General features: G+C 41.4%; 1 protein-coding gene across 8 annotated transcripts in view; it reads left to right on the top strand.

The window, feature by feature from the left end:
* LOC147025274 (adhesion G protein-coupled receptor L2-like) overlaps positions 1 to 26,262 on the top strand; it is a 410,056-nt gene that overhangs the window by 212,300 nt on the left and 171,494 nt on the right. For 7 of the 8 annotated variants that reach the window (XR_015059417.1, XR_015059418.1, XM_085886098.1 and 4 more), the window contains 3 exons: positions 15,807 to 15,845; positions 25,107 to 25,290; positions 25,383 to 25,502. Coding sequence is in view for 6 of the 8 variants with exons in the window: in XM_085886098.1 (XP_085742224.1) it covers positions 15,807 to 15,845; positions 25,107 to 25,290; positions 25,383 to 25,502 (343 nt within the window). In the remaining 2 variants the exon portion in view is untranslated. The remainder of the gene's footprint in view (positions 1 to 15,806; positions 15,846 to 25,106; positions 25,291 to 25,382; positions 25,503 to 26,262) is intronic. The other variant, XM_085886099.1, reaches the window with a different exon arrangement.

The following is a 26,262-nucleotide window of genomic DNA, read 5'->3' on the forward strand; positions in this document are numbered from 1 at the left end:
TGAGTGTACAATTTTGTTCAGGAATAATTGATAGGTCACATGGTTTGGCAGCCATATTGGATTGAAGAAAATATTAAGTCATGTTTTCTCTGGAACCGCTTAATCAATCGACATGAAACATCATAATTATGGTCAAGTAGCGAAGTGAAATACCTGTTTTAAATTTCAACTTGATCGGGCACATGGTCTGGCAGCCATAATTATTTAATTTTTTGATCTGGGTTTTTTTTTTGTGATCTGGGTTTGTTTTTGTTTTTGTTTTTGTTTCTTTTGGTTTTTTATTATTTTTTTGAATAAGGCTCACTTAGCTGTGCCTGATGGGTTTGGGGGTAGAGGAGTGGAAGCTGAAATGTGAATCCTATCCAGGTTCCTCCTGATGACATCACCTTTGCTTTTTGCTTGTTTGGGTTCCTTCTGATTACTCTAATGCAGGACTGTACCAATTTGGTCTTCCATTTGATTTTAATTGATTTTAATCCTATTCTGAATTCAATTGACTAATAATGAAAACATCATGGGTCAGGGTCAGGTGTCCAATCAAAGCGGGGTTGCATCAAAGCGGGATGTCTTGGTACCCAGTCATCACTGCCAGCAGTTATAAAGTGGTAGTATGAATTATGTCTCTTATTAATTGCATAACACACCAGTACACAAACGCCATACAAAATACACCACACAAAGAAAGTCCTGGTGAGGGTCTGCAGTCTATGATTGCTCTTTTTCTTGTTTTGTTTGCTATTTGGGGATATAATTAGTTGAGGAATCCATTTCTGTCTGCCACTTTCTGGTGCAGATGTTTACTCTGTAATGTATAGTTCTCGCTATAGCACAGTAGATTAAGTCAACATTTCACCAGAATCGTTCAAAATGTGAAATAAGTGTGAAAACTGGTACACATGTCCATTTTTATGTTCTTTCATATAAGAGCAGGACACACATGATCAGACTACAATTACGGCCACCATCTTGAATTTCAAAATGGCCACCACCGAAAACAATTTTTACGATATCCTGGTCACCAAGAGGCCTAAGCACTTGAATAAAGAGTCGAATCCAATGTTGTCACACACAAGGAATCCAATAAACACACTTATAATAATGCTCCATTTTTCAGTCTTTCTGCTTTAAAATCGAAATGAGACCCTTTCATAAGCAACTAAATACTTAAAAGTGTTTGCTCGATGTTTGATATCAAAATGCTATGAGCGTATAGAAATGGCTTTATCCAATTTAATTTTCAATATAATGTTTTGAAAGGGGTTATAATTCTAAGAGTCTGTCTGTCATTCGCTCTGAAACTATGGTCTGCGGTCGTTCCAGCTGTCAGTCGATCCATGCGTTCCAGAGAACGTCCCTGTGCGTGGGTCAATCACTATCACTCTTTGCATGCGTGAATATGATCTGTATTGCAATTGATGCACTAAAAATCAGTTGCTGTCTGAAAATAATGGGATGTATGCATGTATAGATGTGTATAAGCAGAAATATATGTTGTAAATTGTAATGGTGGTGGACTCACATTTTTTTCCTCTTTTTTTCAGGACATTTGATACGGTGATACCATTGCACTGACATGCTATAACGATGTCCAAAAAGTGCAAGATAATCTAAGCTGGTGAAGGTGCATCTTCTAAAAGACAATGCCCAGAGAAAACAACCTCGAGTCAGATTCTGCAACCGGTCCAGACGGCATCAGCCCACGTGTCCTCAAAGCCTGCTCTTCTGCTCTTGCTCACCCACTCTCTGTTCTATTCACCCTCTCATTTGCCCAAGGTCATCTGCCATCTGCTTGGAAATCTGCTAACATCACTGCCCTGCATAAAAAAGGTGCAAAAACAGATCCCTGTAACTACAGACCAATCAGCCTTCTCCCAATCATCAGCAAGGTGATGGAATCCATCATCGCCTCAGATATGAAATCCTTCCTCTTCTCCAATGGCTTGATTTCCAATCATCAATTTGGTTTCAGACCAGGTCACTCTACCCTGGATATGCTGCTTCTGCTCTCCCATCAATGGATGGAGGTCCTCAATGCCAGACAGGAAATCCGAGCCGTATCCCTGGACATATCACGTGCTTTTGACACAGTCTGGCACCCTGCCCTACTCACCAAACTCTCTTCCCATGGTATTCAAGGCCATCTCCACTCATGGCTCGCAGACTTCCTCTCCTGTCGCAGTCAACGTGTGGCCCTAAATGGAGTTCTTTCATCCCCTCTTCCTGTGCAGGCTGGAGTTCCTCAAGGTAGCATTCTGGGCCCTGTTCTTTTTCTGGTTTTCATCAATGATCTCTCGGACTCTCTGGAAAATCCTCTATTTCTCATGCCGACGACTCCACCCTCTGCCGTACCATCTGTCATCCCTCAGACCGGCAAGCAGCAGCTTCTTCGCTCACTGCAGATCTGGATAAAATCACAAACTGGTCCAACACGTGGAACATGTCTTTCAATCCAGACAAATCTCACACTCTCACTATGTCTCTTCGAAAGGACCATTTACAAACCCCCCCATCCACTTTCTCAACAATCCTCTGGAAGAAGTCTTTTCTTTCAAGCTTCTAGGTCTCACTATCTGCCATGACCTTTCCTGGGAAAGTCACATTTCCAACCTCGCCTCAAAAGCCAGTCGCCGACTGGGAATCCTCCGTCGTGCTAAGTCCTTCCTCGGCCCTCTTGAGCTCCTGACCACTTACAAAGCTTTTGTCCGTAGCCTGATGGAGTACTGCTCTCCCCTCTGGGCTGGTGCTCCTGCCTCCCACCTTTCTCGGCTTCACGCTGTCGAAACCAGGGCATTTAAGATCATCGGTATCTCCCGCAATGAAGCTGAGTCTTTGGGCCTCTCACTCAATCACCGCAGGTTGGTCGGTGGTCTTTCTGTCTTCTACCGACTCCTCTCCAGCCTTGCCCCCCCTGCTCTCTCTACGATTTGTCCCCACCACATTTCCACAGGGCGCTCAAGGTCCGCCAACAACCCCCTTCTGGTAAAACTACCAAAATCACGAATCACTGCTCATCTTCACTCTTTCATTCGTCTTTTTTCCCGCCTTTGGAATAAACTTCCTCACTCTATTCTTTCCCATTCTTCCCTCCAGGCTTTCAAAACAGCTGTTCACCACCACCGCTTATCTTCCCCCATCCAAATCCTCGATCTTTTCTACCCCCGATAATCCACCCAAGCCCACTTCCTTCATTTCTCCTGCTTTCCTTCCTGAAAGTCCCTGAAATGTCCATCTTCTCTTCGCCATGTTCCCCGTCCCATCCCCATCCCTCTCCCTTCCACAGTTCACCTAATGTGTCTGTTCCCCACTGTTTTGTCCCTTCCACTCCCGCCCCTCTTGTCTCATGCCTCCTTGCTGTGAGTTGTGTGTTAGCTCTCATACGAGCCTCGACCAAGGTATACAAAAAAAAAAAAAAACAGTGTTGATTGACTGGAAATTGTGTGCAATTTGCCAACAGGACACCAAAGAAAAGCTTGTTAATCCCAGCATAGCTAAATATAGAGGAAGTGATAAAGAATGCAGCCACAAACTATTTGCTGAGAATATTTTGGAGTTTCATCAAATTGATACCATACCAGGGGATATTGACATTGTGAAGTGGGACAGTGGATATGGCATTGAAGCCATGCTCAGAACAAACCAGGCAGTATGGCACAAAAGCTGCAGAAACAGGTTTGACAAATAGAAGTTCCAACGTGCTTAGAAAAATAAGTCAAAAGAAAACCTTGAATATGAGACAAGTCCTGTTAAGATGAGGCAACGCAGCATGGGTTTAATGGCAAGAACATGTAATTGTTTCTTTTGTGAAGAAGATGACACAAATGAGTATCTCCATGACGCAAGGACTGACAAAATTGATATTCGAGTTCGTCGATATGCACGTGCTGCAAGATAGGAAACTGTTGGGAAAGCTCTCCGAAGGTGACATGCATGCCTTAGATGCTAGGTATCATCTATCATGTCTGACTTCTGTCACCAACCGTGTGTGAAAACATAATGCTCAGCATGTAAGAGACACCCAAAGCACTCAAGTCGATAGTCTAATACTTGGTGAGCTAGTTTCGTACATAGAAGAATTCCACCAAGATGAAACGTTGCCAGTCTTCAGATTGTCAGATATGGGGTGACTCTACGAGTCCAGATTAAGAGAAGAAGTCCAGAAGATACGAGTCCAGACTTTTCTGGAAAGGTCAATACAACACGATTGAAGGAGAGACTGTTGTGCTTAATCCCAGATATGAGAGCTCAAACTCAAGGAAGAGATGTGGTCCTCATGTTTAATTCCAACATTGGAGAAGCGATTAAAATAGCTTGCTCCAACAATGATGATGATGATGCAATCCACTTAGTTTGTGCAGCACAAATATTGAGGTAGGACATTTTTGCCAAAGAATATTCTTTTGATGGATCCATGAAACCTGGATGTGAAAATGATGTTGTCCCAGAAAGTGTCCGAGCTCTTGTCAGAATGATCCTGAGATGACCAAGTATCCAACATCAAAAGCAAGCATCAGATGCTTCAACAAAAACAGCCTTATCTCTGTCTGAGCTAATAGTGTTCAACACAAAGAAAACCTGTAGAGATTCATCTGGATCTCAATCTTGGCATGTCAAAACAAGAGCGACACCACTTAGAGACACCCGGATATAACGGACACTTTTTTGAGTTATCCCAAGAGCCTTCATCAGTCTCAGATGAGAATGTGTGCCAACTGGAAAGGTTCGTCATACGTCTTTATGATAGAACCAGTGAATGCACCGAGGTGAATTAGGCAAGGAAGCTTCTGTTCGCGAAAGGAAGACAAATAGATCGCCTTCCCCCCCACAAAGGCAGCCCTCACGGAACATATCAAGAGGTCGACATACCAGGCAGGACACATCTGGGGCCAAGTGCTGATATCTAAGCAGCAGTTACCAAGCCCATGCGACTGGGGATGGACGAAGAACGCCATTGAACAGTGCATACCTTTCTGGACAGCACTTACCGAGGCGGCCAAATCCTGCACAGAGCTGATCAAATGTGGCTGCAAAAAGGCATGCAGACCACCATGCCAATGTTTCTGTGCATCTCTCCCATGCACTGAACTTTGCCATTGTGCAGGAACATGTTATCAGACAGATTGAAGTCAGAACTGTATCTAGACTAGATTAACTATACTTGGGACAGTGTATATGTCATTTTAAAGCAGAAAGACTGACAATAGAGCATTTTAAGTGTGTTTATTCGATTCTTTGTGTGTGAAAACATTGGATTAGACTCTTTATTCATTTTGCTAGGTCTCTTGGTGACCGAGATATCATAAAATATTATTTCGGTGGTGGCCATTTTGAAACTCAAGATGGCGGCCTTAAATGTATCCTGATCAGGTGTGTCCTGCTCTTATATGAAAGAACATATAAAAATGGACATGTGTGCCAATTTTCACACTTTTTTCACAATCTGAACGATTTTTCTTTAATCTACTGCACTACTATGAGGCACTGCGTTTCAGATGGATTTTATTTAAATATCAGCAAAAAAGTTGTTTACAGCCACGTGCCATGAATTTTCGGTTTATAACTTAAAATTGATTTTGAAACGATAATTAGGCCAAATACATTTTGTTATATAAGCTTCCATTATAGGATGCAGAGTTGAATATGGAATCACTCAGGAAGGTTTTGAGCATTCCTCGTATTGACTTATCGGTGTCCTTTGAGAAGTTTGAAACCGATGGCGTTGAAGCCATACACTAAGGGGATTCCTCTGTGCAAATGGCAGGTGAGTGTTCTCAGATCGTTGTCGCCGATTGTTTGCAGCATGTGACTGTGTCGGTTCTCGCAGGGGCGTGGTGGGGCTGTTGATGCATTGCTCCACTGGGTTATAGCAGGAAGTTTGAATTTGGCTAGAGTGCCGGCGATAGCTCACCTACTCTTCGCGAAGGAGTCTGTGAGACTTTTAACGTCCACCAACTGATGCCAGTCGACAGGATGCCCAGTTAAACATCCATTATTCTTGGATGATGAATGCAATTATCGTACAATGTTATAGCAGACATATATGCTGTCACGATGCCCAGGAATTTTGCAGGTGAATTTCAAATACATTGACATAATTAATTTAAAAGTCTGGTGTTTGGTGCTGAGTTTTTATATAAACTGAATACGCTTCCTTTTTGATGTTTCAGAAACATGTCAGTCTCCAAAACCATCTGACTCAAATGAACTCAATCTCTAATATGGCAATAGTCTCTCATAAATCATGGCTTCCTACATTCCATCCCCCCACCACACATATATATTATACGTGCTTACCCTTCCGCTTCCCCTTCCCAATGGACTCACGTCACCAAATGAAAATGTAAATAAAGCATCCCATCAAACACCATGCATTGGGAGTGATAACACATGCACAAATGGAGGAGCATAATTTGTGAGAAAATGAGTCACTCAATTGACAGCACTTGCAAACAGAAGCAAAAACACAAAGACACCCACTGGCAGGTGATACAAGCAAAACTGATTTCTCGCCATGATGGCTTCTCTTGATGGTTTCAATGTGTGTGCCCAAGGCTTAGAGTTAGTGCTTTAAATGTTGTGCACAAGTACGTATCATTGTGTGACAGCTTTTAATATTCCTGGTATATTTACTTTGCCTTTATTTTGGAGAAGTCTCAAACACTTCTTCTTCAAACAACTTTACAGTACATATTTGTTTTATATAGTCTATCAACTAATCAAGAATACGCAGATAATCTGTAGGTTGCATCATCATTATTGGCGTGTGACTATGCCACTGATGCTGTGCCACTTGGCAAAGAACGCACGAGATTGTTTGTTATTTCCAACCATCTGGAGTTGAGATTTGTTGGGATTTGAACCTGCCATCAGCAGAATACCAGCCAGTTGATCAAATTCCTACATTTATAGCTCTCTTACATACTTGTATTGTCTTTTTTTTTTTCCCATAAATTGAAGAAAGGGTTTTATTTCAATAACTTAATTATGAAAGAAAGTTTGTGGTTTTTTCAAAAAGAAGACTGCCTGGAAAAATTTGAGATTCAGAATGCCTTTTTGTAATCAGCGGATAGCAAGCAGAAAAGGGATCGTAAGACCATACCATATTACATGTGGGCTCAATGTTGTAAGAATAGTAATTATAATAATAATAAAGAAAAAATATTATTATTATTATTACAAGACTACCGTTGCAGCATTGCTTGCAAAAAAATTTTTACGCAAAAAATAATTTAATTCCAACAAAAAATTCAAAGCACTTCTCTTATGTTATGTACAATGTTTTGGGTGTTGTGGAATGAATCTTCTGCAACTGCAAACCGGATATTTTGTGGATTCCAAATGCTGGAAGCAACAACATGGAGTTGGCCACGTGTGAAAACTGGATCATGCAGGTACACTCCAACTCTTCGCAAAGTTTCTTGAGACTTGTTTATTTATTGTTGTGCCAAATGCAACCAGTACTGGGAACTGACGCCATTACCAAACAAATGGGAAGGACTCATCAGTGGGCTGTATTGCAATGCTGGAAATTAGCATCGTTTTTGTGTGATCCTGCATTATGTTGCTTGCAGTAGTCTTTCTTTGATGATGACGGGCGACCCTTCTGTATTTTCACACTATTCAGACTTGACAACTCGGGCTAAAACCGAAATTCTGTAAAAAAAAAACCTTAATTTATTATACAAATTGCTCATCCATTTATTTGGGCAGTGCATTGGCCACACTGTTGCCTCAATTGCTCCTCGAAAAAAAAACAATAACCCAGCTTACATACATAAAGCAAAAACATGCCTACTGCTTATGTGTGTGTATAATACATCGTGGTTGGGGGGCCGCCGAGGGGCTTCGCCTCGTAATGGATGGTGCAGGTCGGGGTTCTTTGTCTCGGGCCACAGATGGTAAAGTGGCCCGATGATGATGAGGCGGTCAGTCAATAGGGGGTCCTAACGGGCCTCCCGCTGTCCTGACTGATCCTCAACATCATCCCCCTCTGGTGGGCCCAGTCTGCAAAAACATCTGCGAGACGAGCTGTAGGGCACCTCGACAAACATGCATGGTGTGTGAGCCCCACAGCCTTTCCGAATTTGCAGGGATGATCTGGTTGTAGTCTGGTCTCCATCAGTAAAGCGAGCGTGCATCGTGGCGGTCACCCTTTCAGGTAGCCACTCCTTGGCGTGCAAGCACCTCTGATCAGCGCATTACAGGATCTTCCTTGAAGAGGTTTTCTCGTTGCGCTGGGAGCCCAGACCAAATTGACCAATCCACTACAAAGTACGACAGCCCAGATTTGACATCAAACTGGACTGGTCGGAAATGCGAGAGCAAGAGCTGCCCTCGACGGTCTCTCAGCACATGGACGTGTGCCAACACATGGTGTCTTTCAGCTGGTGGGCTCGGGCTTTCCCCCTTAAGGGTCAGGTCAGTCGTAGACTCTGACTTGCACTTGCATAGTCAGTACCTTCCCTGGTGGGTTTTGCTTGGGTCTGCGGCCTGGGACCTCGTGACGCAGTGCACCGAATGCACTGTGCGGATTGCCAAAGTGCTCTGGGTGATTCACCCCGGGCTGGCCTCATGGGCCAGATCCTGTGGTTTAATCCCATATGCACCTCACCAATTGAGTGGCTTTGAGTTCATGCCCCATGGAGGCCTGGCCGGGCTGGCCTCATGGGCCAGATCCTGCGGTTTAATCCCAATGCTCCTCGCCAATTGAGTGGCTTTGAGTTTGTGCCCCATGAAGACCTGGTATTACTAAGGTGTGGATGCATCGCTGGCTGCCAAACGAGGAGGGCCTGGGTTTCACTCGCCTCCGGATCCCATTGGAATACCGATTTGGCATGCTTGTCCCGGCCCTAGCTGGTGGTGGCCAGTAGGGGTTGGAGGTCCACGGTGGAGTCTGACTCCGCCGATGGGTTACCCCACTCCTGTTTCATCAAGCATCTGACCCGCATTCCCTTCGGCGGTTCTGTTGCTTGCTTCCCGGGGCCACCACATGATCTTAGAGCTTGAATGACGACCTGCCGGGTGACGGACTGCATCCTGATGATGGATGCAGAACCAGGCAAGTGCTGGCAAATTTCGCCAGGAACCGTCACAGAGCGTGTCTCGAGGCAGCTACACCATCTCAGGATAACGGTGGAGATTGGCGTGGGGAATTGACCCCAAGCACCAATCCTCTGCGTCCTGGAGTGCCTTCACAGCCTGGAGACCCATGCATTGATTTGGGCCAAGCCCGAACTAGGTGCCAGTGTGTTGAGGGAGAGGGGAAGATTTCCCCACTCCAGCCCCTTGCGGGAATGGGACAAGGGGGGAGGATCACCTTGGCGCCGCATCGCGGCGGCACTAGGGTGCATCTGATGATCTGGCATATTAGACATGCAGACTGGCTTGAAAATGAAAAACATCTTATTTGTCAAGAACGCTATACAATACGGAACATCATATCTTTTTATAATGAATTGCAAGCTCACTTTACGAAGGAATAACAAAAAACTGGCAAGTTTTGCAACTAGAACTTTTGGTTAAAACTCTGCTTTCTCAGCAAAATCGAATAGTCCCCTGAGTTTTGGGGTAAAACTGATTGAGAGAAGGTCCTGGCACTTGGTTTATTGAGGGTGGAGAAATGACAATTCCAATTCTGAAAATAACATCCTCCAAGTTAGGGTGTATACCCATATTTGTGTCGCTTTGTTGGTACCTATTTAAAAACTGTCACTCACTTCTGTCTAAAACCTGTAGTAATTCTAATTGTCAGAGAAAACTTTCATCATATATATGAAAAGCTACCAATTCTCTGTATGTATATATGTATTTTTCTTGATTAAAAAAAGTCACGTGTAGACTTCCGCTTCCCTCTTCCTGTTGTAGCCTACGACACTTGCTCCTTCTTCCTGTGGCCTATTATTGTGCAAGTGGGTCACTGACACAATATTTCTCTCCTGGAGGGAGTAACTATTACTAGTGTGTGAAATATGCCAAAACAAGAAAAACCATGACAGGAAGGAAAGCTCACCAGGATAGAAGAGACACAGAAACAGAACAGCAATAACAATGGTGGGCAATTGATGACGAGTGCATAAGATTGAGACGATTTTTCAGAAACTGAGAAGAAGAGAAAACAAACACAGAATTAAAAGATTGATCAGATGACCTATATATCAAGGACACTGAAACATCAAGCTTCAGTTTGTACAAGAAGCTACACCAGTACTATCCCAGAAGTGCACTCCGCAGGACAAATGGAAGGTACCGACCTGCCCATGGTGTGAAGCTTAATGTTTTCTGGAGGAAAGAACATCTGCACTTATATTGTCAAAGTACTTGCCACATGCACCAAGGTAAAGTATCCCTTTCAAATCTTCATAATGTTTCTCCAGCAATAGTTGATTTATACTCAGGTGTGAGTGTTGTGGCAAAAAAAACTTTCAATCTGATGTTCGTAATTACATTAATGCATTTGTAATGGCATCGTGGAACGCTGAGATTGCAATGCCTCCAGGCCGTGGTCCCAAGGCAGTCACTATCCATGGGAAAGCTTATCATACAACGAGTTGTTTGGATCCTGCTGAAGGACAAAAGAGAAAATATGTCCAACTTTATGCACTTGATTCACAACGAGCTTTGGAAGAATGATTGTCAGTTCCTGCAAATGCTGCCACAAGACAGGATGTTATGGAATGTATCCAAAGGGAACTTGAACAGACCAATCCATCTGTGCATCACTTTTCGTTCATGAGCAAAATTATGGAATGGCAAAGAACTAGACTCAGGGCACAGATGTGCTGCCAGGGAAAATGTTCATTGCCGATAGGGCTGACGAAGATTAGTGGCATTACAATGATCCAACAGCTTCTGAGATTGCTGCAGTTTTTGTCGGAAGTCGAGGAGCTGTGCCAGATCCATCAGCTCAAGACTGTTATTTATCCTACTGTGGATCAACCAATTCAGCACATCAGCACCCTATCTTCAAACGTTGTTTCCTTGACATAGCATCCTTTTTTGCATGGAGAAAGAGGATGGGATGATGATTTATGTCAACAAGGCCAAGAGGAAAGATTGAATGTGAAACGAGTTTATTTACAGTGATACTATGCACTGCTATAAGAAATGGCTTTTCACCTAGTCATTCTGCCAGACTATTATTTAATCATCATCTGGCTTACACTGCAAAGTGGATGGAAATAAAATGAAATTTATTGGAAAAAAAAAATCAAGTAAAGTTACCAGGGTGTTATTGGATCTTATTCAAACCAGAGCAGAACATGATACAATTCAAGTCGGCTGCATGTTACTCTTGCCTGCAACATTTACTGCTGGCCCATGAAACACGCAACATCATTTTCAGGATGCTATGACAATTGTGAGGAAACACTGCAAACCGGACATCTTGCTGACATTCACACAAAATCCGAAATGGCTGGAGGTTTTGGCTGTACAGCCTCCAAGGCAAACTCCAAATGATCGACATGACGTTGTTTCCATGTGTAGCTGAAAGAAGATCTTTTCAAGAGGAACATTCTTACAAAGGTTATTTCCCATGTGCAACTTACAAAATGCTGGTTGCCTCTTCTGCATCTCCTGATTTTCTTTTCAAATGAAGATAAACCATGAACACCTGAAGATGTAGATTATATTATTACAATTGAGGTTCCAAATTCTGTTCTATATCCAGCAGTCCATGAAAAGGTAAAGAGACACATGATTGATGATCATTGTGGAGAGCTCACTTCGAACTCTATTTGCATGAGAGATGGAAAATTCCAGAAGAACTTTCCAAAGAATCTCTGCAAAGTGACCCGTTTGGATATGAATGGGTATCCTAAATACTGAAGACGAGGACGGTTTAATGTTCAGTTTCCAGCCAGAGAATGTGGTGATTCCTTTGCTGTGCCATATAATCCTTATCTCTTGGCAAATTCTAACTATGACATCAATGTTGAAGTATGCACTACAGTAAAGAGCATCAAGTACATATTTAACTACATACAAAGGGTGATGATTGGGTTACGATTGAGATTTGAGAAGGGCTGTTAGATCATGATGAGATGAACGCTTATCTTAACGCGAGAAACAGTCCATTGGCCTTCACAAAGTGATATATTCTCTCCTACAATATACGTTGTATGAGATGAGCTACTGCATCTTCAGAATGGCAGTCCACCTTCCTTTCCAACAAACAGTTGTATTTCGAGAAAAGGAAGCAGAAGGAGCTGTCAGGAGAGAGACAAGAAAAACACTCTGATTGCTTGGTTTGATGGAAATGCGAGGGATGAGGAAGTCCTTTGGTATTTGTATCATGATACCCTGCAACACTATGTTTTTTCAGAAACAAGGCAATTGGAAGAAGAGAAATAAATTCCAGAACATCATTGGTCAAATGTACCAAGTGCCCTCACACAGCCAAAAACATTCAGCTTGAGAATTCTTCTTCTTCTTCATCACACAGGTGCAACATCTTTTGAGGACCGATGCACAATTAATGGAGAGTCACATCCCACATTTAGGGATGCTCCAAAAACAATGGGGCTGTTGCACAATGACCTTAAATGTCAGCAAAGTATGGAATATGCAAAACTGATGTTGATGCTGAGATAGACGAGAGAGTTGTCTTTATCTTAATCTTCTGCCAGTCTGCCAATGAAATGCAGCTATTCCTGAAATTTGAAGAGTCAATGTCTGTAGACTTTGTCCATGTGGATCATATTCACCTGAATGACCCTACTCGGATTCATTCTGAAAGACACAAGTATCCATCCATCTATCCATTGGGACCATACTCTGTGCAGAGCGTTGGTGCTGCCTAAGCAGTCTCCTTGGCTATTGGGCACAATCCTGGACGGGTCGCCATTCCGACACAGGATACCAACAAACTGGCACTCATTTTGCCGACCTCAGAAGGATGACAGGCAGAGTCAACCACACCTGGTATTAATTCAACATCCGAGGGGGTTTGAACTCAGGATCCTAGGATCCCAAGCCCACCACCCTTACCATTAAGCCAACACCAGGCATAAACACAAGTCTCTTTGTCTACAAGATATTCAGTTAGAATTATTAGAAAGGGGAGACAGATTTTCTGACTTCAAATTTACATAAATTCCAAATAAGTTAATCAAGGAAAATGAGGAACAGAGAGGCAATTGTAACAAAATGACAGGACATCAATTGGGAGATCAACTAACACTTCAGTGAAATGAATCTCAACATCATGTTTCTGGCATTATTGTAAATGTGCTGCAGACGAAATCTCAGCCGGCACAATTTATTCAACGACGAAATCTCACAGACGGGTCGCCCCTCCAACACAGTACACCAGCATGTTGGCACTCATTTTGCCGACCTCGGAAGGATGACAGGCAGAGTCAACCCCACCTGGTATTAATTCAACAGCCGAGTGGCATTTGAACTCATAATCCTCAGATATCAATCCCACCACCCGAACCATTAAGCCAACACCAGGCATAAAGTAGGAAATGGTTCTTCTCTATTTGTGAATACCACTGATGAGATTGAACTTCCTGTCCAAAGTTCTTAGAACAAATTAGAGAACTCATGTTCGTATGTTTTCCCTCATGGTCCAATTATAGGGAGAAGTTGTGCTGCCTGACTCCAAAGAATGAGCATTCACATTTTATAAACAGCCTCATTTTGCAACACTTACCACTTATCAGGTCCATTAAGAACTTGCCTCAGCGCTGATTGCATTGTCTCTGATGATCCACAAGCAGCTGCTGCATATCAATTGGAGTTTCTAAACGGCATCACTTCATCTGGATTGCCCCTGTACAACCTTAAGCTCAAGGAAGGGCTGCCTATTATCCTGTTTCGAAATTTGACTCCAAAGAAAGTACTGCCAGTAAGTAATGGCACGAGACTCATGATTAGAGAACTACTGCCCCATCTCAATAAAGTGGATCAGAGTCGAGTCAAGTTTCAAGTCAAGTCCGAGGAACAGTTGCACTCATCCTGACACTTGCATTGGAACAATCTGATACAAGCTTTCCATTTACTCTCAAAAGGATGCAATTCCCATGAAGGCTTGCCTATTGTTTGATCATCAATAAGTCACGAGGTCAATCCTTATAGTCCATATCGGTCATATCTCCCTCAGGACGTTTTTAGTCATGTCCAAGTTTATGTTGTGTTATATTGTGCAAGTCTTTGAAAGGGATTAAAATCCAGACTCCAGATGGTAGACAACCAAGAAACGGTGTCTACCCAGGGATATTGAAATATAAATGGTTATTTTCAAACATAATCAAAGCCAGATGTTTTTAAAGATCCCACCGGCACAATTTTCTTCAATGCGGAGTTTCTCTTTTTCAATGTTTGCACTGCACCCTCGTAATCATGCCTCAACAACTGTCATGCATTAAAAAATCAATATGCATACCTATTTATTTAGCATTCCAATAACATTTCAAAATTTAACAAAATGTATTACGAGTGATTTTTTTTTTTTTTAGTAGTGACCATGCCTCCATCATCATAAACTGTACAATGAAATAATGATTTACTGTTTCCCCTTTCTCTCAAAATAATTTTTTTTTTGAGAATATTTGTCAGTAGTGGAGATGGTAAAGTGTATATAAACAAATCAATGATTCAAAGGTGTGTGTTGTGGTCGTGGTGATGGCAAAGTGTACATGAATAAATTAATAATTCGAGGTAGTTTGTAGACTGTAGGGGAGATGGTAAAGTGCTTAAAAATAAATAAATAAATATATATATTTCAAGGTGGTATGTTTAACTATATATGATGATGTGATGGTAAAATGTACATAAGTAATTCAAAGTTGCATGTTGTTCGTGATGATGGTAAAGTTCGTGATGACATAAATAAATAATTCATGGTGGAATGTAGTAGTACTGTGTAATGGTAAAAGGTATATAAAGAAATAGATAATTCAAGGGGGGGGGGTATGTAGGATGTATTTATTAGGGTAACAGGTATCGAAATACATATTTCAAGGTGGTATGTCGGGGGCAGTGATGGTAAAGTGTACATAAATGAAATAATTCAAGGTTGTGTTTTGGAAGTGGAGATGAAGTGTATATAAATAAATATTGATTCTCGATACAATCCTGTACTATTCTCTCCTATATATGTGTGTGTGTGTGTGTATATATATATATATATATATATATATATATATATATATATATATATATATATATATATATATATATATATATATATATATATATATATATATATATATATATATATATATATTTTTTTTTTTAATGCCAAAATTTGGAAATAAAATTGCGTGTCCCATGACTTTTGTCTCAGATCCTAAAATAATTTGACATCCTCCATTCCCAGTTGTTATTGCATGCATGTGCCGAATATGAAAGAAATGCGTCTGATCATTTTTGAGTCGAGGCTCCTGACGAACAGATGGATGGACGGACTAAGCCCCCAAACTAAGCATGCTCAGGATGGACAGAACTCAAAATATAAACCCCCAAATAGGCTGACACCTGGTTAGGGGCTAATTATACCAACAAACAACACAAGAAAAAGTGTGCTGGGGCCTCCACACTTGCTCGTACATAAAACTAAATAAAGACAGTTTCATCTTTCATGGACAAACATGAGTATCTCGTTTTGAGAACTTTTTGAATGCTCCACATTTGCTTTGATGAGAAATGCATTATATTTGTAATTTTATGTTACACAATTGAGATTGTGTCAGTTAATGGCTTTGTTTCTCAAATGATCATCCACATACTGTATATTGTTCTTCATACTTCTGCCCCTGCAATTTTGACAATTTATTTCTCTCTCTTTACCTCCTTTCCCCTAGGAGCAGAAGAAAGACTATCTTATTCATAACTACACACAGGTATCGATCACAGAGCTGTGGCTGTGCCTAAAAGACTTGTGCAATAATAAATATGAGCGTATTGTGCCACTCAGCAATTCCCAAGTCTGCCTTCCCCTAAGCCCCCTTATTAGGATATCATCTCTCACTTAGCACCTCTCTTATGCTTGTGTACAGTAATCTGTGCATGCATCAACCAGAGACTCATTCATATGTATGCAGCACCTGGCTGCTGGGTGCATAATTTCTGGACAGCGCGACAGTATCACTGATGTAATTATCTCTTGAGATCAAAATAATAATTTTATAATTTTTTTCCTGGTACTGGCACACGATAGCCTCCTCTTTTTGAAAAATCCCTTTCAATTTTAACAAACACCATCAAATACTAGCTGACAGAGCAGCCAGCTTAACATCCACATCATCAGTTTGTAGCTGGACCGGCATTCGAACCCAAACTGGACAACTCACAATTGAGTACGCTTCCTCTGATGTAAATTATCGGCTTGGCAATTGGAGATGATACACTGGCAAAATGGGATGGTCATTAATATTAAGGTTGACGGTGCAAGGGGGGACCGTACGTGCTGAGAGGGAGAAATTGGAGCGAGTAGAAAAGAGCTGAGAAATGTTCCAAAGGAGCTGGAATCGTCGCAAGAGAAGCTAAATGCAGTAGCAATGAGTGTTTAATTGGCAAATAATTTGCTTTGAGATTTGTAGACTTCTTTCAACATTTAAAGCACATCCGACAAGGAGTGTGGGTAAATAGGAGGTTGAGTGAATGCCTTATTGTATTGGTGAACAATTACAGGGTTATGAAGCACTTGTTTTGTATAAACCTTCACAGAGAAATGAGTATGTATTGAAAAGCTACGAAAGGTGTTTCATTTTGAGTGCAGAAGGCATTGTCTCTTGCATGACAATCATTTGAATCATACACTTGATCAACAAAATTGTGAGATCTGCAGTGGCGTGGAAAATACGAGGGCATAGACCTCAACGTTTGGTCAAAATAACAACGGCTCACAAAGTCTAGTTCATCCACGCACTAGCTGTCTTCAGGGACAAATACAGGTCATGTGATCTTGGATTTCAAATGCACTATCAGGGGCTAGTGGGGGTGGGAGCAAGACACGTGAGCAATAAGCAAGGAGACTCATCATCGCCAGGCAACTATTCTCATCATCACCTTTGTTGTTGTCTGACGTGGATGGAGTCGGGAGGTAGGATCAGAAGACCAATGTCCCCAACACCTTCTTACATATAATTTACCTCGACTTTCCCCAGTCCTTCTCTTTTACCACCTCATCGTTTCCCATGTTTGTTGACATACCTTTGAGAATTAATTACTCATGCATGGTGGAGCACTGCATATGAGTAATTTGGCCTTCGACTTATCGTCACACTACCAATTCAATCTAGATTTTAGAATGAACTCACAGAGTCTTATATCGTTCACTGAGCATCAATTTGCCCCAAATATTTCACTTTCATCATGTTTGGGCACAACGCTGAATTTGTAACATTGTGCAGTATGAGTATGGTTTGGCACAAAGTGAAGCAGGCATGGTGGAGTGCCATGCTAAAACTTCCCAGCCGGAACACTTTTTCAAAATGGTATAAGTGATTCATATATACTAGTCGTACCAACCCGTTGCTTTTCTGATTGGTTTAATCAAAAGACAGCATGTTGCACTTCACAAACACATATCGGAGTTTCAATGAGGATGTAAAATTAAGTGGAACACATGAAAATGGATCTTTTATAGATAGTTGTTGTTGGTGCTGGCAGGATGGCCGACACATATAAGGACACACACTCGCCTCGAAGCTGTTCAGCCTGGGTTTGAATCCCGACCCAGCTATAAACTGTCATCCCGGTGTTACACATGCAGGGTGATTCATCAATGTGTGTGCTGTTCTTCGGATGGACGTTGAACTGGGTGTCCTTTCTGCTGGCATGTTAAATGGTTTGTGGATGTTAAAGATCTCACAGTATCCTTCGTGAAGAGTAGGCAAGCTATCGCCGGCACTTTGAACAAATTGCAAATTGCTGCTCTGACTTCTTGAGTCGGTGTGGCTACCAAACCAGGATTTTAGCCTAGAAACTGCTTCAGCAGCACTGACGCTCTGTGTGGAGCATGTTCCATGATGATGAGTTGTTATTGTTGTTGTTATTGTTGTTGTTGTTGTTTTTGCTGCTGTCATTGTGGCTGTGGTTCTTGTTATTTATGTGCTCCTTCCGTGTACTGTGATCTATTTTTCTTTTGCTTTGAGAAGAATTACTTTGAGAAGTATTATATAATTTTGTGTGCGTCTTCTGTGTCCTTTTAAAAGGTTCCTGCAATCATAGAATTACAAAAATGGCACCGCTGGAACCGCTACGTTAAAGCTCCAAGTCCTGCTTCTTCCTCTTCCCTTCCTGAAAGAGGGCGCTTTTGAAACAGGCATTTTAATGATTAAATGGACATGACCTTTTGTACCAAGTAAATCGTTTATTAGCTTTCCAACGGGACCATCTTTATTATTCGATGATATGACATCAGAAGCCCTTGGAATAAACCATGACACACACACACACATTAACTTCTCCTTTTAGTAATAAAAGATATATACGTAAAATACATACGTAAGCTGAAGAAGCAATTATATGATTAAGGAATAACAAAATCAATTCAGTTGAAACTAAATGTGACAGTTAATCGAGCGATGGGTGTTCAAAATATAATTAATGTATATGTATTTTTTGGGATTCAAGATCAAGGCTCATGGATGAACAAGGTGTCATAGGGTAAAAAGTGTCAATGTTGTGACAGCAGGATGACAGTTGGACACAACAAGCAAGGGAATGAGCGAACAACAGAATAGGCAGAGGAGAAGAGGGACGAAACACCGTGAGAGGGAAGAGCTACGTATGGTCGATGTGTTAGAAGAGATCACGGGGAGGGTTGGATTGGGTGACGTAATATTATGGTGCACCACCTACTTGAAAAGCTTGGACAGAATGGAATTGGACAGTCTCTCGAAGGCGGTTCCACAAATGGGAGAAAAAAGGAACAAAAGTGTGAAGTTGGGTTGGAAATCCTTGATGTTGAGAATTTAACCCTCAGTGGATTATTGAATCATCCTGGAGGAGCTGGAGATGGTCAAACTGTTGAGAGATCAGAGGGAGCTCTACTAAAGGAGAGGTGGTTAAAAACAGACATTATCAGTGTGTAAGCATTCTCAGATTGTCGGTCCTCCTCCCACTCAGTTTTTGAGTTTGAGATACCAGGATGCTCATGCGAGCACTCCAATTGCTTGTACATATTTATGATTGTCTATTTTTCACTGTACAAAGCCTTCAGACCATGTCAGACTCGAAGTGGAATGGGGAATTGGATTTTGTTGTGAAGGCTAGTGTCTTCTAGTGTCAAACCGTAAAGGTTGATCAACCTCATCATTCTGTAGATCCCTTCCATTGTTCTTGCCACACTGTCCCTTGACTAAGCTACAACATTAAAGGGTTACTCGTCATTTTCACACAAGTTTGCTACTGCTTGGCTTGGCACCCTAATCTTCCATTGACGAGTCTGTTGTTCAATAAAGTTAATCAATAAAATATTTATTTGTTGTTAACAAGACAGTAGCCTGTAGAGTGGAACTGGAACTGCTGTTTTTCTGCACACGTATACAGGAAAGGACGAGCTCGCTATCACATGCAGCTTGTGACTGTTGGTTGCATCATTTCCTGGGCGCACGGCTGTTCTGCTGATGCAGCAATGCCCTCTATTACCAGTACACTGCTCCCCATTTCACTGATCACAGAAGGATGACAGGCTGAGTCAACCCCACCTGTTGTTAATTCAATGAGAAAAGAGGCTCAAACTCAAGACCCTAACATCTTAAGCCAGCCATCTTCACCGTTGAGCCAACGACAGGCTTAGGAAAGGACTCAATGCTCAAAACCCAAGCTATTCACACGAGAATGATGACACACAGAGCACGTGTCACCGACTTCATGCAGAGAGGGAAACGAAGGCCAAAGCAGGAGTATCCAAGAATATGAGTGCTGTGATGCAGACAGATGCGAAGATGAAAAACCTGTGTCACGACGTCCACACAAATCCTACCTCGGCAGGACTTCTGTGATTATGAGTTTGGATCAAAACATGAGAAATACACTTCGTTTAATTGTTTAAAATGAGTATTCCTATTTTCTGTGCGCAAACATTGCCATTAGCTCTTGACAGGCATCAGCACTACCTCATGAGTTCTTGTTTTGATCTGATGCCGAAACACTTCATTTTGGCACTGTCAAACTCAGCATTGTTTCTTCTCATCATGATATGTCATAAAAATATGGATTTGTGTTGAATGCTATTTGTGTTGTCCATCACATGGGTATCCAGTCGTGAGACTTGGCCAGTGGCAATGAATATCTGCATGTCTGTGCTTTCCGTGACGCCTCTGAACTTCATACACATGCAGAGCACCGAACAGTTGTCTTCCATTCATTGATTTAAAGAGACAGGATTGCTCGAAAAACATGAATTTAATTGTCTTATCCCAGCGACTTCATCAAGATGTGGTGAAATTGTGTTGATTCATTACTCCATGCCATTTGTGACATGTACAGCATTGATGAAGCATATCGAAGATGGCTTGCTTTCGATTCTGGGGGCACCATTGTACCTTCGGGTTCTGTATTAAAAATTAAATATTTAACGAGTTTTATATATTTGTCCGTGTCCAACTGTTATCGAAATCCATGATGACAAAGATCAAATGTAATTTCAATTTTTTTTAAATTTTTATTAAGAACATGGATGGTTTAACTATTTTCAGCTATTTATGAGAATTTACTCATCCTATTTTCGAAATAATATTTCAACAAAATGGCTGAAAGTATTCCAGAAGCCTAGATTACTGTACTGCTCATAATGCATCTTATGAGGACGTGTTGAGAAGTCATGCCTCCTCTTCTTTTCCTCTGAAACAGGTGAAGATATTCTAATGAAGCAAAGATAGATTATAACATCAATCTTTATTCTACCATGAGACAAATTAATTTATCAACATCATCACGACTGCAGTCCACACATTTCAGCCAACGTTTAAGTAGTTTTGTGATGCTTTCGTGATAGAACTGTGTATCCTGCTGACTCAACAGCAGGACACACTTCACAGTGGCCTTTACATCATTCTCAGAAGAAAAAGATTCTTCACGAAGGTGTTCCTTAAGTTTGGGGAAGAGATGGAAACCTGATGGAGCCAAGTCGGGGCTGGTGATCCTTTATGGTGGTACTCCATTGACCATCTCCTACTCTCAGGATCATAACAGTTCACCCAACTCTGATCTCTAGTCATCTCATCTCATCTCCAGTCAATCATCCCCAACTCTTTTCTCCAGTCAGTCATCCCAACTCTCATCTCCAGCACTTCATGCCTCACAGCACTGATTATGTCATGCTGCCCTCTACCATCTTGATTAACATAGCACTGAGACATCTGTTGTCAGAATCATGAAAACTCACACCCAGTGGTGGGGAGAATTAATCTGTGGACAGCACTTTGTTTCATTTGAATATCTTTACCTGTTTTGGAGAAAAAGAATAGGATGCATTAATTTTCAGCATGCCCTTATATGCAAATCTGAAACTCATTGTCATCATCTTCATAATCATCATTGTCCGCTTCTGCATCATCACGATTATGTACCAAGCTCTATACAGAGCCTTGGTTCTGCCAAGGCAGTTTATTGGATAGGGTTCCAATCCTAGACGGGTTGCCAGTGTGATTCAAGATACTCGACTGATTGTGCAGTAATTTGTAATTTGTTCAGGGTGCCGGCGAGAGCTCACCTACTCTTTGCGAAGGACACTGTGTGATCTTTAACATCCACCAACTAATGCTGGCAGACGGGACACCAGTTCAACGTCCATCCGAGGGAAGGCACACACATTGATGAATCACCCTGCCTGTGAAACACCGGGATGACAGTTTATAGCTGGGTCGGGATTCAAACCCAGACAAAACAGCTCGGACGCGAGTGTGCATATCTTTATTCAATCCTACGAGCCCACAACTAGTCGGCCATTTGTATGTTGCCACAGGTTTGTGCATGCACCTGCTGTGTGCTGAGGGTTATGGTTTGTAGTTGGGTGTGAGATCATAGAATAATGTTCATGCTATTACTTTAGTTGGGGCTGGATTTTAGGTTTGCATTAGTAGTGTGGTTCGGTTTAGTTTAATAATGGTTCGTATCTGGGGGAGGCTGAGAGTTTGCCATTTTGATCAGGGTTAAAGATTTGGTTTGGTTTAGGTTTTGCGCTCTCTGCTTCGGGTTTATAGCCATGACATAAAGAGTAAAAGTTTAAAAAAAAATTTTCATAAATGTATAGACAAAATATAGCCATAGCCAAATTAACGACATATACAGCGGTGTATGTAAATTTGCTGATACCGGAAAATGAGGGAGCTTTACGGTAGAATGTTTTGGAGCATAAGTTCTTGTTGCATGTTGCGAAGGACATACCTTGGGGGCATAAAGCAATAAGCGCCAAATGAGATTTCATGTTGAGAAATGTAAGGTTTCAGGAACTGGCAAAACTAACTGCAGTAGAGATTATTTATTACCTGGAGATGCTTTAGTGTAATACTCATGAGAACCACTTGGGCATAGCAAACTGCGCAATGTCAGCCAGTAATATACAAGGCAGAGGTGTATGTTATGTCTACGGAAGGGAAGGGTATGAACCAAGAGAAATGATGTCGATGTTATTTATGAATACAGAGTAGCTTCATGTTGAGTCGCTTTATATTTCCATTCACCTTAGCAAAGAAATAATGTGATAGTGAGGGAAGCTTGTGACAAGTATCTTTGGTTTGTCTTGGTCGTGCGTGTTGAAATGGCAGAAGAGTTTCTCAGCATGGTGTTGGCTTAGCGGTTAGGTGGCTGACTTGGGATCTTAGGGTCCTGAGTTTGAGCCCCTGTTTTCTGTTGAATTAACACCAGGTGGGGTTGACTCAGCCTGTCATCCTTCTGAGGTCAGCGAAATGAGTACCAGTGTACTGACAATAGGGGCATTGCATCAGCAACACAGCTAAAGGCAATGATGCTACCTGCAGCCTTGTGCAGCATATGAAGGAGGAGGAGGAGGAGAGTTTTTTTTGCAAATTACAGGCTTGGAAATATTTAATGATTTCACGACCAACAATAATTTTTAGTAAGAAGACATTTTCTTGAAATAAGAAAGGATTTTTTGAAAAAAGAAAACCATGAGAAAACTTTTTGAGGAAAAAAAAATTCCCATGAGTTTCTTGTTTCAAGAAATCTTTTCTTATGTAAACATTTTTTTTGTATTCAGTGTCAAGGGTCAAGGAAGAGGACGAGGAGATTGGGACCATACTCTGTGCAGAGCGTTGGTGCTGCTTAAGCAGTCTCCTTTGCTATTGGGCACAATTCTGGACGGGTCACCACTCCGACACAGTTTACTAGCATGCTGGCACTCATTTTGCCGACCTCAGAAGAATAACAGGCCGAGTTAACCCCACCTGGTGTTAATTCAACAGCTGAGTGGGATTCAAACTCAGGACACTAGGATCCAAAGCCCAACACTCTTAGCCATTAAGCCAACACCAGGCATAGGAAGAGCAAGGAAGAGCTAGAACACAAAACGGATCAGGATGCAACATAACAAAAGGAACAGCAGAAAGGACAGTGGGAAATGCCAACAGCAGGGCCGAGATAGAAAAAGCAGCGAGAAGCACAACCAGATTATCACCAGTTGGCTGGAATTTACCAGGTGCACAAATTAAAAACCACAAGATACAGTTTCGGACAGAAAATTTGACAAGAAACATGATCAGCAAGACAGGAATTAAAATAAAACAGTAAAACACAACATATCAGGTCCAGGGAACTTAGCTCAGATGAACTGGAAGGAGCCACTGCCGATAAGGATGACCACGTGCGGAAAAACCCCGAACCGGGATTTAAAAAAAATTGTATACTGTCAAGGCTCGTGAAAGACCGAGTACATTGAATGGATCGGGACATAACTGATAACAGGACAAATGGAATGGTGGAGAGAGAGGGGGAACACCAGCTGCACAGTTGAAGGCCGAGATAGAGGGAGACTTGGACAAACAATGGGTGTGGGGAGAGATTTCAATTTTTCTATTTTATAAAAGTACTTAAAAAAAAAATTAATTAATGGTCGTGGTGGAAATGATTCAAGCAATCCAAAAAGGAAATTTGGTCTCTTCTTCATAAAGGAAAGTATTTGGCTTATAAAACGTTCTTTCAGCAAGGTTAGTGGATTTAATAACAGTCATTACACGAAAATACCGAAACATATTGACATTTAGAGATGAAGGAATTTATCTTTACAAATAGTTACCTTTAGTAAACAGTGAAGAACAAACATTGTTGAAATACTCGTGATCAGCTTTGAATGGCGATGCCACTTAGTTTGCATAATCTACTCATCTGAGGTTCATCACTGAGGTGCAGCAAGGTGAGGGTCTTCTTTAATCGTCCCCACAACTACTTCCACATAAATCCTGTTTGCTTGTTCTTCATGATTTCGGTGTTATTTATGAGTATGGAGTTAGCTTCATGTTGAATCGTTTTATATTTCCATTCACTTTATGAAAGGAACAATGTGATAGTAAGGGAAGTTTGTGACATGTTTAGTTTGTCTTGGTAGTGCATGTTTAAACGGCAGGAGAGTTTCTGCCATTTATACATGTTTGTTTTGGCTGCACCTGGATGGGTTTGAGGGTATTGGAGTGGCGGCTGAAACCCGAATCCTATCCAGGTTCCTCCTGATGACTCCATGATTGCTCTTTATTTCTTCGGGTTCCTCCTTGGTCTTCCGTTTGATTATAAGCTAATCTCCTTGTTAAGGGGAGGGTAAGTCAAAAAAAAGGTTTTTGAAGAGAAGAATGGTAAGGAAAAGTGATTTCGGAAAAAAGTAGTAGAAAGTAGATTGTGAGGAGAGGGATGGGGAATGGAATGGAAGGGGTGGGGAAAATGGGGGGTTGGAGGTGGAGGTTAAGCAATTAATTATGACATTTTGCAAATGTAACATCAGTTACCCCTTATATCTGACTTCCTTGAACAATTACATTCCAAAAAATTCCCATGAGATCTGATGCAATTATCATTATCTCGTAAGACATCATAGAAGATTTTTTTAAAGGGATTAAATGAACAAGGTTGTGAACTTGGGATGGTTGAGTAATCAATGAGATGGATTCACACTCTGTTTGTCATCATGAATCTTTTCATCGCAGATAATTGTTGCTGTCATTGATGAATTGTTCGAACCTGAGGCTTGGCCGGCTTGGCGAGGTCTGACCAAACCGCATCGGGCATTGGCCGTCGATCATCTGTTGGAAGTTGTTGAACGAGCTGGATTTGCTCTCGCTGGACTTGTCTCGGCTCCAGGAAACCTTACACTAAATGCCCGCAACCTTGGTAGGTTGTTAAGTTGCGGATGTAGTCTGGCTTTATTGATGGCATTGTTGAAAGAACTTTGATTGACAGGCTACCTTGTTGCTACCCTTCAGTTTTACAGGTGTCAGTAATGGGAGAAGCAGAAACTCAACAAGTTGGATTCCCAGCAGCACGAGGCCGGGGTAGTACTGTCCACCTCTCACCATCTGCCATTCCACATTTCAATCCTAGAGGTGAGTCGGATATGTCATGTAACGTGCGCTGTTTGCTGTCTGTGATATTCATAAGGAATGTGTTTCTAAGAATCAGTATAAGTGATAGAGAATTTTTTTTTAATGTTTCTGAACATTTACTTCCTCGCTTGGGTGGAACAGGTAATTCACCATTTGGAATGGTTGAGTAATCAATTAAAATTTGATGGATTTCGATTTTCTTGCTCCAAATTAGCTGATGTTGTAATGAATTAATAACACTTTTACAGTATTTGCATCTTGCTGATGGTAACAGCCAGAGCTCTTTCTAGCTGATTCATAGAAATAATATTTTTAAAACCCAACTCGAAAAAATTTAAACATTCTTTATATATATATATATATATATATATATATATATATATATATATATATATATATATATATATATATATATATATATTTTGATTTTCGAGAATTACTTTTGTTTGTTTGTTTGTTTATTTATTTATTTATTTATTCATTTCTTTATTTACTTTCACTGCTGGAATTTTTTTGCATCCAAAGTCAATGCTTGTTTTAAGAGAGAGAACACTGAATGGATCAGGATCAGGATGCAGCAGAACGAAAGGAAACAATGGCGAGAGAGAGAGAGGGAGAGAGAGAGAGAGAGAGAGAGAGAGAGAGAGAGAGAGAGAGAGAGAGAGAGAGAGAGAGAGAGAGAGAGAGAGAGAGAGAGAGAGAGAGAGAGAGAGAGAGAGAGAGAGAGAGAGAGAGAGAGAGAGAGAGAGAGAGAGAGAGA

Source organism: Eptatretus burgeri, chromosome 6 (genome assembly GCF_056783735.1).
Source record: "Eptatretus burgeri isolate ZD-2024b chromosome 6, Ebu_testis_v1, whole genome shotgun sequence".
Lineage (NCBI taxonomy): Eukaryota > Metazoa > Chordata > Myxini > Myxiniformes > Myxinidae > Eptatretus > Eptatretus burgeri.